The following is a 10821-nucleotide window of genomic DNA, read 5'->3' as shown; positions in this document are numbered from 1 at the left end:
AAGGAAACTTTTCGAGGCTTTCAAGATGATGTCCCTTTCCCTCCTTCCATAGTCTGCCTAGATAGGAGAGGGAAGGAAAAAACATGGTGAATCCCAGCCAGTTCCCAAAATGCATGGATTTGCGAAGAGTATGAGATGATCTGTGCAAAGATCCTGGTGCATTTACAACAAAGTGGCAGTACAGACCTCCTGGGGGGACAAACAGCTGCAACTGCTTACCAGAAACATTACCCATTGTGATGGGCAATGAAAATTAAAAGTGTGCAGACTGTATCATTGCCACTCCTTGGCCTCTGAAAGGCTCTGAGGCTCAATCTCACTTTTGCTAGGCTTTCTGGACCTTTACAAGGATCTTATGAAATCCACTGATCCTCTTCCAGACAAGAGGGAGTGCGGAGAAGAACACTTCTCTCCTTGCTTCAAGAATTGTTTATTTGACCCACCTTTTCAGGCCTTCTCTGTTCTCCAGTTTTCATATTAACTGCACTGCATAGTTCTTTTAACTCTGATACAGCTACAGGTATTTCACAGTATTATTGTAGCCAAATATGTAGGGTGCTGTCACACAGCTCTCCAATGTGAAAGGCTCCAGGGAGACCTTATTGTGGCCTTCCAGTATCTGAAGGGGGCCTACAAGAAAGGTGTTGAGGAACTTCAGACAGGGGCATGGAGTGACAGGACAAGGGGTAATGGCTTCAAGCTGAAAGAACGTAGGTTTAGATTGGATAGAAGGAAGAAATTTTTTCCTATGAAGGTGGGGAGGCACTGGAACAGGTTGCTCAGAGAAATTGTGGATGACCCCTCCCTGCAGTGTTCAAGGCCAGGCTGGATGGGGCTTTGGGCAACGTGGTCTAGTGGAAGATGTCCCTGCCCATGGCAGGGAGGCTGGAACTAGGCGATCTTTAAGGTCCCTTCCAACCCAAACCACTCTATGATTCTATGAAATAGTGGTGATTGTAGGTGTAGAGGTAGACAGGACTTAGAGCTGGAGGAAGACTTACCTTCTTTGGGTTTTGTTGCATGTGTCGTTTGGCTGCCACCCCCATAGGAGTAGAGAGTTGGACTCCAGGGCATATGCTCTGTGTGGCATGAAAGCCCACTGAGATGTGAAACATAGCAAATATTCTGGAGGTTTGCTTTTCAGGCTGAGTGGTTTCTTTCCACCGAGAAGAGGGAGTAACCCCTACAGAGGGTAGAGCAGTTGTCCCCAGGCAGGTCAGCGCTGCTCTGCAGAGGGCTGTGCTGGCCCCAGAGCAAACTGTGCCCACCTGCTGCCTCCCACCTTCACACAGCTCCCTCAGGAATGGCTCATCACGGGCCTCTCTAATCACTTCAGCTAAAATTCAGAGTCCACTGAGCAGCTTAAATTGCAGGTCCTTGCCAGTAAAGCTCCTTTCAATTGACAGGAATGGAGGAGCCCTTGTCTGAATAGTGCAGCAAGATGGTCTGAATGGACAACACCTGGAGTGAAGCAGCCTCTTCTTGTGGCTCTTTTAGCACAGCTGGAGCTGGAAGGCAGCTATCCTCAGCTCTACACCTCCTCATCTGCAAATCATCTTAAAGGCATCATCACTCTAGCTTCTTGTGGCAACCTCCCAGCAAGGCTGATGGATGGAAGGAGAGCCCTTCCGCGCAAAGTTAGCTGCTTGCGTGCAGCCACATGTTGTCTGAAGAAATCCAGCTGACTAACGGCAACAGGTTAAGAGCTATTCCCCAGATCTCCTTCTGGGCTTCACTGTGGGGAGCAATGATCTCCAATGAAGGAACAGCGATGAACAGCTGGGAACATAAACTGCTCAGCTTGCACAGCTGGATCTGGAAAAGGACGTCTGGCTGTAAAGTGTCTTTAAACATCATTATAGAGCTGTGTCAACAATTTGGGTTTGTACTGTTTTAATTATTCCAGTTAAAATTCTCCCTAACTGTATGTTAACACTGCCACAAACACTTTGTAGGTCAGACTTAAGATAATTTAAGGTGCAGACACTTAAAGGATTAAGTACTGCCTGTTTGTAAAGCACTTTGAACAGACACCACGCCGTAAATGCCAAGAGTTATTTCTGTGTGAAACAGCCAGGTTTGGCTTAGTGGTTCCCAGGGTTTGCAAGCGGAAAGGGTGGAAGGACAGGACAAGCCTCAGCTGCACTACAGAGCACTTGCAGCCCATCACAGGTTCTGCCTTCCCGGCTGCAGACCAGCTGAGAGGAGGGAGAAGAAACCGCACCGGCAGGGATGCCTGATGACAGGGAAAAGCTTTTACTGTTCTTAGTAAGAGGATCAAGTGCCGATAAGCAGACTCCAGAGGATATGAAGATAGATTTACTCCTCCCCTCTCCCACAGGGACTTCTCATGGTGGCTCCAGACCCTCTTAGACTGTGCTGTGATGATAAGTCACAGCTGAGACCCCATTAACATCATCCCTGATTCTGAAACATCAGTACCAGTGAGTCCCACCGACCAGAGACGGATGAGCAGCTCTGAACAGGGTCAGGCTCCTGACCCTCTACGTGGGTCTGCATCCACCTGGCAAATGCAGTGAGGGTTTGTGGAACTGAATGACTGGAAGTAAAATATTCCAGTTAGGAACAATAAGTACATTTGATAGGCATGAAGGTACAGAGCCCACACTTCATTAAGGTAGTTTTTGTATTTTTAAAAGCAATATTAAAAAACACTGGAAAATGCAAGATAAACGTAACAGTTGCTTCTACAAATTTTAACCTTGTATTACTTGGCCATTTTGACATATAAATTATTGCTTACTAGCTCTCATAAATACACAACACAATAATATGTACAGAGGCAGACAAGCATGAAATACGAAAAGGAAAACATTGGCAACATTGATTCTGGTAAATCAGATTATTTCATATATACCAGGTCTCAATAGTGGATAACTACTAGCTGTAGTCCCTGAGAAGTTAGGTAAATACCTTGATTTGGGGGTTTCTATTTTATTACTTTTAATGCAAGCTGACAGGATTATGGCACTCAGAGAGAACAGAACAGGCAGGTGTTCTTACCTCAGCTCATTGACTTCATCCCAGTATTTAACAGTGTATAAGATGATAATAAATAGGCTATGCAAATAAAAATGACTCTGCTAAAATGTTGAGTATTTATATCTTCCTTTGTAATTTTACAGCAGCACGTCTTATTATTTCTGATAACACCTCTTTTTTTTTTGCCACTGTCATGCAAATGCAATTTATTTCTATCCGAGACGGGGCTAGAATCAAAAAGCTGTGTCATAGAAACACCTGCATTTGATGCAACAAAATCCCACATCAAAGAGGTACAGGGTGACCCAGCTTTTTCCTTTGTTCTGTCTAATTACTCCTCTAATTACTAAAGAAAACATGCAGAGCATTTAACCCCAGGTGTGACTGTGATAAACCGAATTTACAAGATTCATGGATTTTATCCTATGTAACATAATTACACTATTGAAGGACTAAAAAAAAAAAAAAAAAAAAATCATCACACAAGATCACCAGTGTTGGACCCTGGCAGAGGCTATACAGCGTCCCTCTTCCCTTTCACAGGGTTTATTTCTTTCTAGTTCTCCTCCCAATCACCACACCTTCAACTGCTTGCCAGTCTGCAGCCTAACCTCTGCAATACTTCACCTGCTGAATGAAGACTCTGAAGCGCCATTTTTTAATTGGACATATTAGCTAGAGATTTGGGCTATTTGCCTTTCCTTTACGGTAACAGTTATAATGTTTTCTGTGTGAAACTGATAAACCCACGTTGGCCCCTCAGACTAGGAAGTTATATCAAAGTTGTACAGGCCACTAATGAAAACTAGTTTGTAAAGTTCTAAACTGTAGTCTAATTAGCCACAACACAGATAATGAGGTTAATGCTGGCTATGTGCCTTCAAACTAATTTTATGCCAGCTGCAAGGGGTAGACAACACCTCCTTTAGTACAAAGTTACAGCGGTGCAGATAGCAAACACCTCAGCTGGCTTGAAGCCTACTTGTACAAGTTAACCCATCCATTTACTGCAACCATTTTGAACTGGCAGAGTGAGGAGCCTTCAGGGTGGCTCTAGCATGCTTTCAAATCAAAGCCTGAGCACAGAGTCATCCTCTTCTGGTTTTTTTTGTTGTTGTTGTTGGTTTGGATTTTTTTCCCTTTCTTTCTTTTCCCCTTCTTTATTTCCTTCTCTTTTACTCTTCTCCGGCACCCGCTGCTGCTTCATCAGCAGTAACTACCAAAACTATCACAGAGCCAAAGGCAGTGAACTGAGAAACAGCCCCACTTTCTCACCCTGAATACCTTCTGATGCTCCCTCTCCCACAGATCTCCACAGAACGACTTGGGGACCGGAGCATTACACCACACAAGCTAAATAAAGCATGCAGGCCCTGGAAAATAATGCCACAGTAAAAAAGGTTTCACAAGGGGGAGCCCAAAGCCCAGCAAACCACCCAGGTAACCCGGCCACGGCGGGGATTCAGGGAGTGATGTAGCCGGAGGGAGAACTGCCGTAACACAAGCAGCAAATTCTACCTGGTTTGTGTTCTTACACTGCAAAAAGGAGCCCACCGCAGCCAGCATCCTCATCTGAACAGTTTTGGTCTGTTTGCACAAAAGAGTTATTTACAATATGTGCAGTCACATCTACAGAAGAACATAGGAAATTTTTACTCCATGGCCAGCAAGAGTTTATTTTTTTTCTTTTTACTGGGTAAAAAGAAGATTTTTTTTCTTTAAAAAAAAAATCATATAGTATTTGATAATAACAAAGTACAAGCAAATACATTTCTGAAACATCTGTTTCCTTTACAATAGATCTATACAATATTTCACAGATAGGAAAACTGAATGCATTCTACAGATTCCCCCACAGACTACGTGTTAAAGCTGCTTTTTTAAAATCCCTTTAAACCAGAGTTAACACAACGATGAAAAGCATGCTACTTCAGTATTCCCACATTTCAGTAAAGGAGCATTTTCTTGGAAGTCTTCCTCACGCGGAACACATAGAGTAGAGATGGGCAAGCAATGCAGCGCACCCTCCCTGCTCTGCAAAGGGACTGTCCCTGTGAGTCAGTGTACAAACAGGCGCCAGACTGCGCAGCGCACTGCCCCTCGCCTGCGGTGTTCACTAGATTATTTCAGGGCAACTTCTAGGCACTGAAAACCACAGCTACGGTGACGGTGGTGCTTAGATGTAGGCCAGCTGTAGACAAGATTTTAGAAATGCTGCCTCAGGACATGCCCAGAAGTAGTACTTTTAGCTACCTGACAATTGCCTAGGGGATGGGTGTGAGAGGGACAGAAGCAGGAAAGGGACCCTGATGCCGAGAGCCCGGGGTGTGTGCAGGTAATTACACTGGTACGCTGGAAGGTGTACCCCTTTGTTCTTTAAAAGCTAGAAGTACGTGCAAGTTAGGTGAAATTTTACCTGCTGAAAGAGTATTTCCAGGAGGTGAGTTAGGAATGTAGGTGGATCTAGGCTTTGCCTCTGAACAGACACCAAGGAGGCTGTAACCCAAGCAGGAAACAAAGCTCCTGCTGTAACAACTTACAACACGTTAATTGCAGGAGCAGGTACTGTATATGAGATAACCGCAAAGGAAGAAAATAATACGTTTTCAGCATACAAACCGATTGTGTCCATAAACTGCAACCAAAGTGGATTGGCTCTTACAGTGTGTTTTAGAAAGCAGATTCTTAAGGGGCCATAACAGCGTGAACTGTTTACTGCTGATCTCCAAATCACGATACACTCTTGAGTTTCATCTGGTGCGCTGTCTTTTTATGTTCCCATTCCTGGTTGTCCGCACTTATCTCAAATGAGATGCTCCAGTGGACTCAGGGGAGCTGCACGGATTGCCCACTATGTTTGGCAACAATACTCTGGCAGCCTTGAATTAGTGAGGTACATACTGTGGTGAACTGAGAATCCATCCCCTCGCGGCATGTTGCTTGCTGAAATGTTTTGCTGCTGTGACACGACGATTCCTTTCATTCTAATACTGGCAGAATCTGCATTGAAAGCTACACTGGACCAAACAATATTTTCACAGACACCAAGCTCCTGAGCTCAAAGGACGCTGCTCCGCTCCCTCCCGTCCCAGTGACCAGCAGGGATGGCACCAAGCTTGCCCTGCAACTCTGTGAGCAGCTCCTTTGCTGGCTCTTGCCTGATTTTCCTGCGCATGTTGTGTGAGCTACTGATAAAACTCAGTAAACTTCTTCTATAGGGGAGCAACATGCTTGGCATAAACATTCACTTAATTCAAAGTGCTGCAGTTACAAGGTTATATGAAGCTATGCACGCTCACACTCGTGGCTCTATCCTGTGAGAAAGCTCAAACAGAGCTTGCTGGTTGTCGATGACATGCAGGTGATGGACATATGGCTTCAGCTCATGATGCTCTTTCGAAGAAACTTCATTGCCTGCAAGACAGGAGAAAGGGGATGGATCAGAAAGCCATGCCTTGTCTACTTCTCTGTCCTGTGCGTTACGAAGCCCCTGGTGTGCCGACCTGTCAGGTGCTAGACAGTCACAAAAAAGGCAGCCAGCGATCCAAAGGACTCGCTGTTTAAGTGCAGTGCATGAAGCAACTGCTAGATACAGAAAAGGGGAGAAGAAAGCAAGCAGCAGGCAATGCTGGGCAGCCAGCGCGCACAAGGGAGGGACAAGCGGATGGCAAGAAGCTGCCTCTTCCCGGTGGAAGATTTACTCCTGCCAGCAGCACAGGCAGTCCCTCCCCTTCAAGGGTGGTTCAAGGTTTCCTTTGTGCCTCTCTGGCAGCACAACGGGACCTGGAGCAGGGGTGGGCGACCCAGCCTGTAACTTTTAAACAACCTTAACACGAGTACACAAGACAGCAGGCCCCCAAATCGTTTCCTTCGGAGCAGGTGAAAGGTGACAGCACAGCAGACGGGTACGAAAGCTCTTCAAAGCTGCTCTGACAGGCCCCCACGTTTTGATCTGTTATGCTTTTGATTTCTGATCTAGTAACAGAGACCAGAGTCATGCTGTCATTTCATGAGAATTTACGCAGTGTAACAGACAAACTGAAGGGTGGCTTGAACAGCAGATGTTTTCTGTTACGAGCTTTACACCTGATGTTGGCTTGTGAGAACTCGCCACCCGTTAAACCCTCCAGCAGGGCTGGTGACTAGCAGAAGTCGAAAAGAAAAAGCTAAGCCCATGGCCACGAGACCCATCAATACAGGCAGAGAAAGCAAGGAGATACGTTTCCCACACATTGCTGACAACTGAGCGAAGGTTGAAGAGCTCTGTTCTAGTCCCTGTCCTCAAGGAATTTTTAATAACATTACCATAAATTAAAAAAGAAAACCCTCAAAATTCCCCGACTCAATCAGCTTAACTAGCACACTCCCTCCCTCTCCTTTGTTTCATTATCATCCTTTTCTCCACGCTACACGAGAAGCTTTCCAGGAACCGACCATCCCACGGGTTTCTACCAAGCGCTGTTTGCTGTAGGTAACGCGGAATGTCCATGCAGCCAGTTCTGCGTGCGGCTGCTAACAGGGCTCCCGGGCAGCTATTTTTAGGAGCTACTTCTGAGCAGCTATCTAGCTTGACAAATGTGGGAGAAAAGAGGGCAACATGATAAATTTCTGTTGGGATCCAGAGATGACCTTTCTGTTCTGAGGGAATAGGATCCCAGCAGTTGTGCTGAACATACTGAAAAACATTTGCATTTCTCATTAACACCCGAAATTATAAAAGCTTAAATTATGTTATTTATTCAGGCTGCTTTGCCTGGTTTTGGAAATGCTATATCCTAAATCCTGAAAACAAATAATAAAAGTATTATTTCCATTAAAAAGGCATTTCACTCATGCTTGGAACCTAACCAGTTTCTAATCCAGAAAGATTTTGGCCTGCAAGCTTAATACACACGATACAGTTCATAAACAATAATAATATTTCTTGCTTAGTTTTGTTTGAATTCTTTCCTACAGTGAGATGCCTGCTGCTCTTAGGCCAATCTGGGAATTGATGCAGTAGAAAGATTCATACTCCTGAGAGCAAGATAAGCCCACTAGAAAAGGAAACTGTCCATAAAGTCTCAATAAATATTCACTGAATTCATTTCATGCCTAAACGAATTTAAGAAAAAAAAAAGTGCCTACAGGGATGTCTGTATAATCTGCTTTTTAAATGTCAGCTTCACAATAAATCCAGTCTGTAGTAAAATAAAATAACAATCACGTACTTCAAACTACCAGATTATATGATAAATCTCATGTATTAACCTGGGATTTATGTTGCAACGCTTACAAAAGCACTTGGAAAAAAAAAAGGCAGAAGCGAGACGAAAGATTTACAGAGAAGCTGCAAAAAAAAAAAATCACATCATTAAAAGGAACCAATGCTACATTTTATAATGCCAAATAAGAGCCGTTCTAACTTACAGAGGCATGGTTTGAATTAATTAATATTTCCTTCAATATCTGGTTTAACAGAACAAAAACAAAAGGCATGTCCTTTTCCCTCTCCCACTCTCCCTCTCTTATATATATATCCATCTCTCAAAATAACACAAGAACCGCAACAATAAGCAGTCTCTGTTTAAAAAAAAAAGACTGTAGATACACATGGAAATTCTATAGAACAAATGTTCAGCAAAGCTCTTAACAGTACCTATCATTCTCCAAGGTACATGTATTTATACAGAATTTAATTTTTTTTTTTTGTCGGAGTCCATGCTGACAGCTGCTGAAAATTCAGCTGGAAAAAGAAACGATTCAAACTCTTTTTCCCCAAGGCTTCAGCACAGTTCTGAACTTCTCTTTGAAAAAGAGGTTTTAGTGGCCTCAGTAAATGACATGTTTAGCGTGTTTGGCTTAAAAACTCTAACCACTTCCTAAAGTAGTGTTGTGTTTGTCCCCTTCCTGTGTTTAACCTCTCTGCAGAGAATGAGAAATGCTGAGAAGGAGAAAAACAAGGTTTCTCCTCTGTGAGCAGCAGAAAAAGCAAGCTGGGGTCTTCTGGCATGGTCCCTTAGGGTTGGAATCTCTGGTGGCTAATAAGGTGGAAACACAAAATAAAAAGCCTTTCCATGCAGCTGAGGCACTCATGACCGTTTCCATCAGCATAGATTCTCCAGCATCAAAACCAGGCAGAGGCAGGCTGCCCCTAGCAGAGGTACTAACACAATCACCTCTTTTCTACCTAGTCAACTACTTCCATGAAACCCACAGGGTCTTAGTATCTTCAAGACTTCCACCATTTTGTGAAACGTCCTTACAAACCCAAACTAAGCAAACAATTGCTCTTGGTAAAAAGCCAAGCAAAAAGCCATGGTGATGAATACCATATTTTGTAGCTACTGGAAGCCAAGAGAGCTGTGAATCCGTTACCAAAATCCACAGACCAGTGGGAGACTGAGGTAAGTTGGTTATAGCTGGGAAAGAGAAACAGCAGCAGATATCACAGGCTTCCATTATTCAGCACAGCTGGCACAGATATTACACAATATTTTGAAGAGGTGATAATTTTTGCAGGAAAAGAATTTATAAAATATTTAGAAGCTGTTTTTACAAACATTCTGTAAAATAAAAGTTCATCCAACTGCTATGTTGACCTTCCAACCACGCTGCCACCTCTTGCCAATTGGTCAAATAACTGTCCGTTATTCAAATGTACAAATGCAAAATATGCAGCAAATTTTGGCTACTCACCAAACTGGTTATTTCTGCAATGTCTCAATGACCGAACAGTATCAGCAATCATGTGCTGCAAAGACAAGACATAAAACATTAGTGCAAAAATCCAAGATGGATTCTGTCATTAGAAAAGCCTGAAAAAAGTCTCCTTGCCCTACACTGTACAGCAAAAAGCAACTGTAGTAAGGTAGAAAATGAAGACAGCAGGAGTGAGACTTCGCTCTTTGTCTCAGTGATATCATGAGACAGGGTTAGTCTAGAAGGTCCGTATGGATATCGCACAGACTAAATGAGAACAACTCCCTAAGAGCCCATGGAAAGTGGTAATGAAAAATAGCCAAAAACAGCCAAACAATTGTTTATTTTTGTTCCTGTGACTTATATTAAACTAAAAGCCTAGAGTAGGGAAGTCCTGTGGACTGGGTGGGTGCTTCTGGGTTCAACCACCAGCTTTAGTGCATTATCCAGGGCATTCAGTGGTCTGCAACCTCTCCTCCTCTCTCCACGTGTTGTCTAATGAGATCGTAAGCTCCTTTGTGGCACAGACTACACTTTAACAAATACTTGTATAATGCCTAGCACAATCAGGCACCAGTATCAGCTAGGCAGTTTTCTGCAGCATGATAACCAACGCAAAAAAACCCAACCCACAGCCTAAATGCTGCAGAGCAAGCACCCTGACATCTCCACAGACACGTACCAACTAAGACTATACTGTAGGTGTACTGTTTGAAGAAAAGCTGTGATAACAGGGATATTGGATGTTCACTACGATTAAGCAGAGGAAATAAAAGATTTAAGTTTAGTTTCTTATTCAGGCTTGGGTCTTCAACTTATGAAAACTGGAATTGTTCACTATAAATCAGTGGAGTGTGCTCATTTTCACTAGATGTTGCCCATAAAGTTCTTGAGGCATTACATATTTTTCATATTTGACTGCTTCTGTGGCAACTCTTCATCAAATCTAGTAACTAATTTAAGCAAACTGCAGTTTAGCAGGAATATATATATAATAGCTCGTGCAAACAGCTGATGCTCTTCCCACATCTCTCTCAAAAATAATCAGAGGTGGAAAGGATTAACTGTTTTGAGCAGAGTATGTTTAAGACCAGAACGACGCAGAACAGCTCATCTCTCAAGACCCTAGGAGTGGCT

The 10821-nt window shown here is 43.5% G+C and overlaps 1 protein-coding gene across 1 annotated transcript in view; it reads right to left on the bottom strand.

Moving 5' to 3' along the window:
• Nucleotides 1-2629: 2629 nt before the first annotated feature.
• The window catches only part of RAPGEF5 (Rap guanine nucleotide exchange factor 5), a 166050-nt gene continuing 157858 nt past the window's right edge, over nt 2630-10821 (bottom strand). Inside the window, exons 25-26 of the mRNA XM_075419178.1 lie at nt 9682-9736; nt 2630-6417 (exon numbers count right to left, since the gene is read on the bottom strand). Of these exons, the coding sequence (XP_075275293.1) occupies nt 6299-6417; nt 9682-9736 (174 nt within the window). The 3' untranslated portion in view covers nt 2630-6298. The remainder of the gene's footprint in view (nt 6418-9681; nt 9737-10821) is intronic.

This window comes from Opisthocomus hoazin, chromosome 4 (assembly GCF_030867145.1).
Source record: "Opisthocomus hoazin isolate bOpiHoa1 chromosome 4, bOpiHoa1.hap1, whole genome shotgun sequence".
Taxonomy (NCBI): domain Eukaryota; kingdom Metazoa; phylum Chordata; class Aves; order Opisthocomiformes; family Opisthocomidae; genus Opisthocomus; species Opisthocomus hoazin.
The sequence above is the reverse complement of the archived record's forward strand: the minus strand, read 5'-3'. Positions and strand labels throughout refer to the sequence as shown.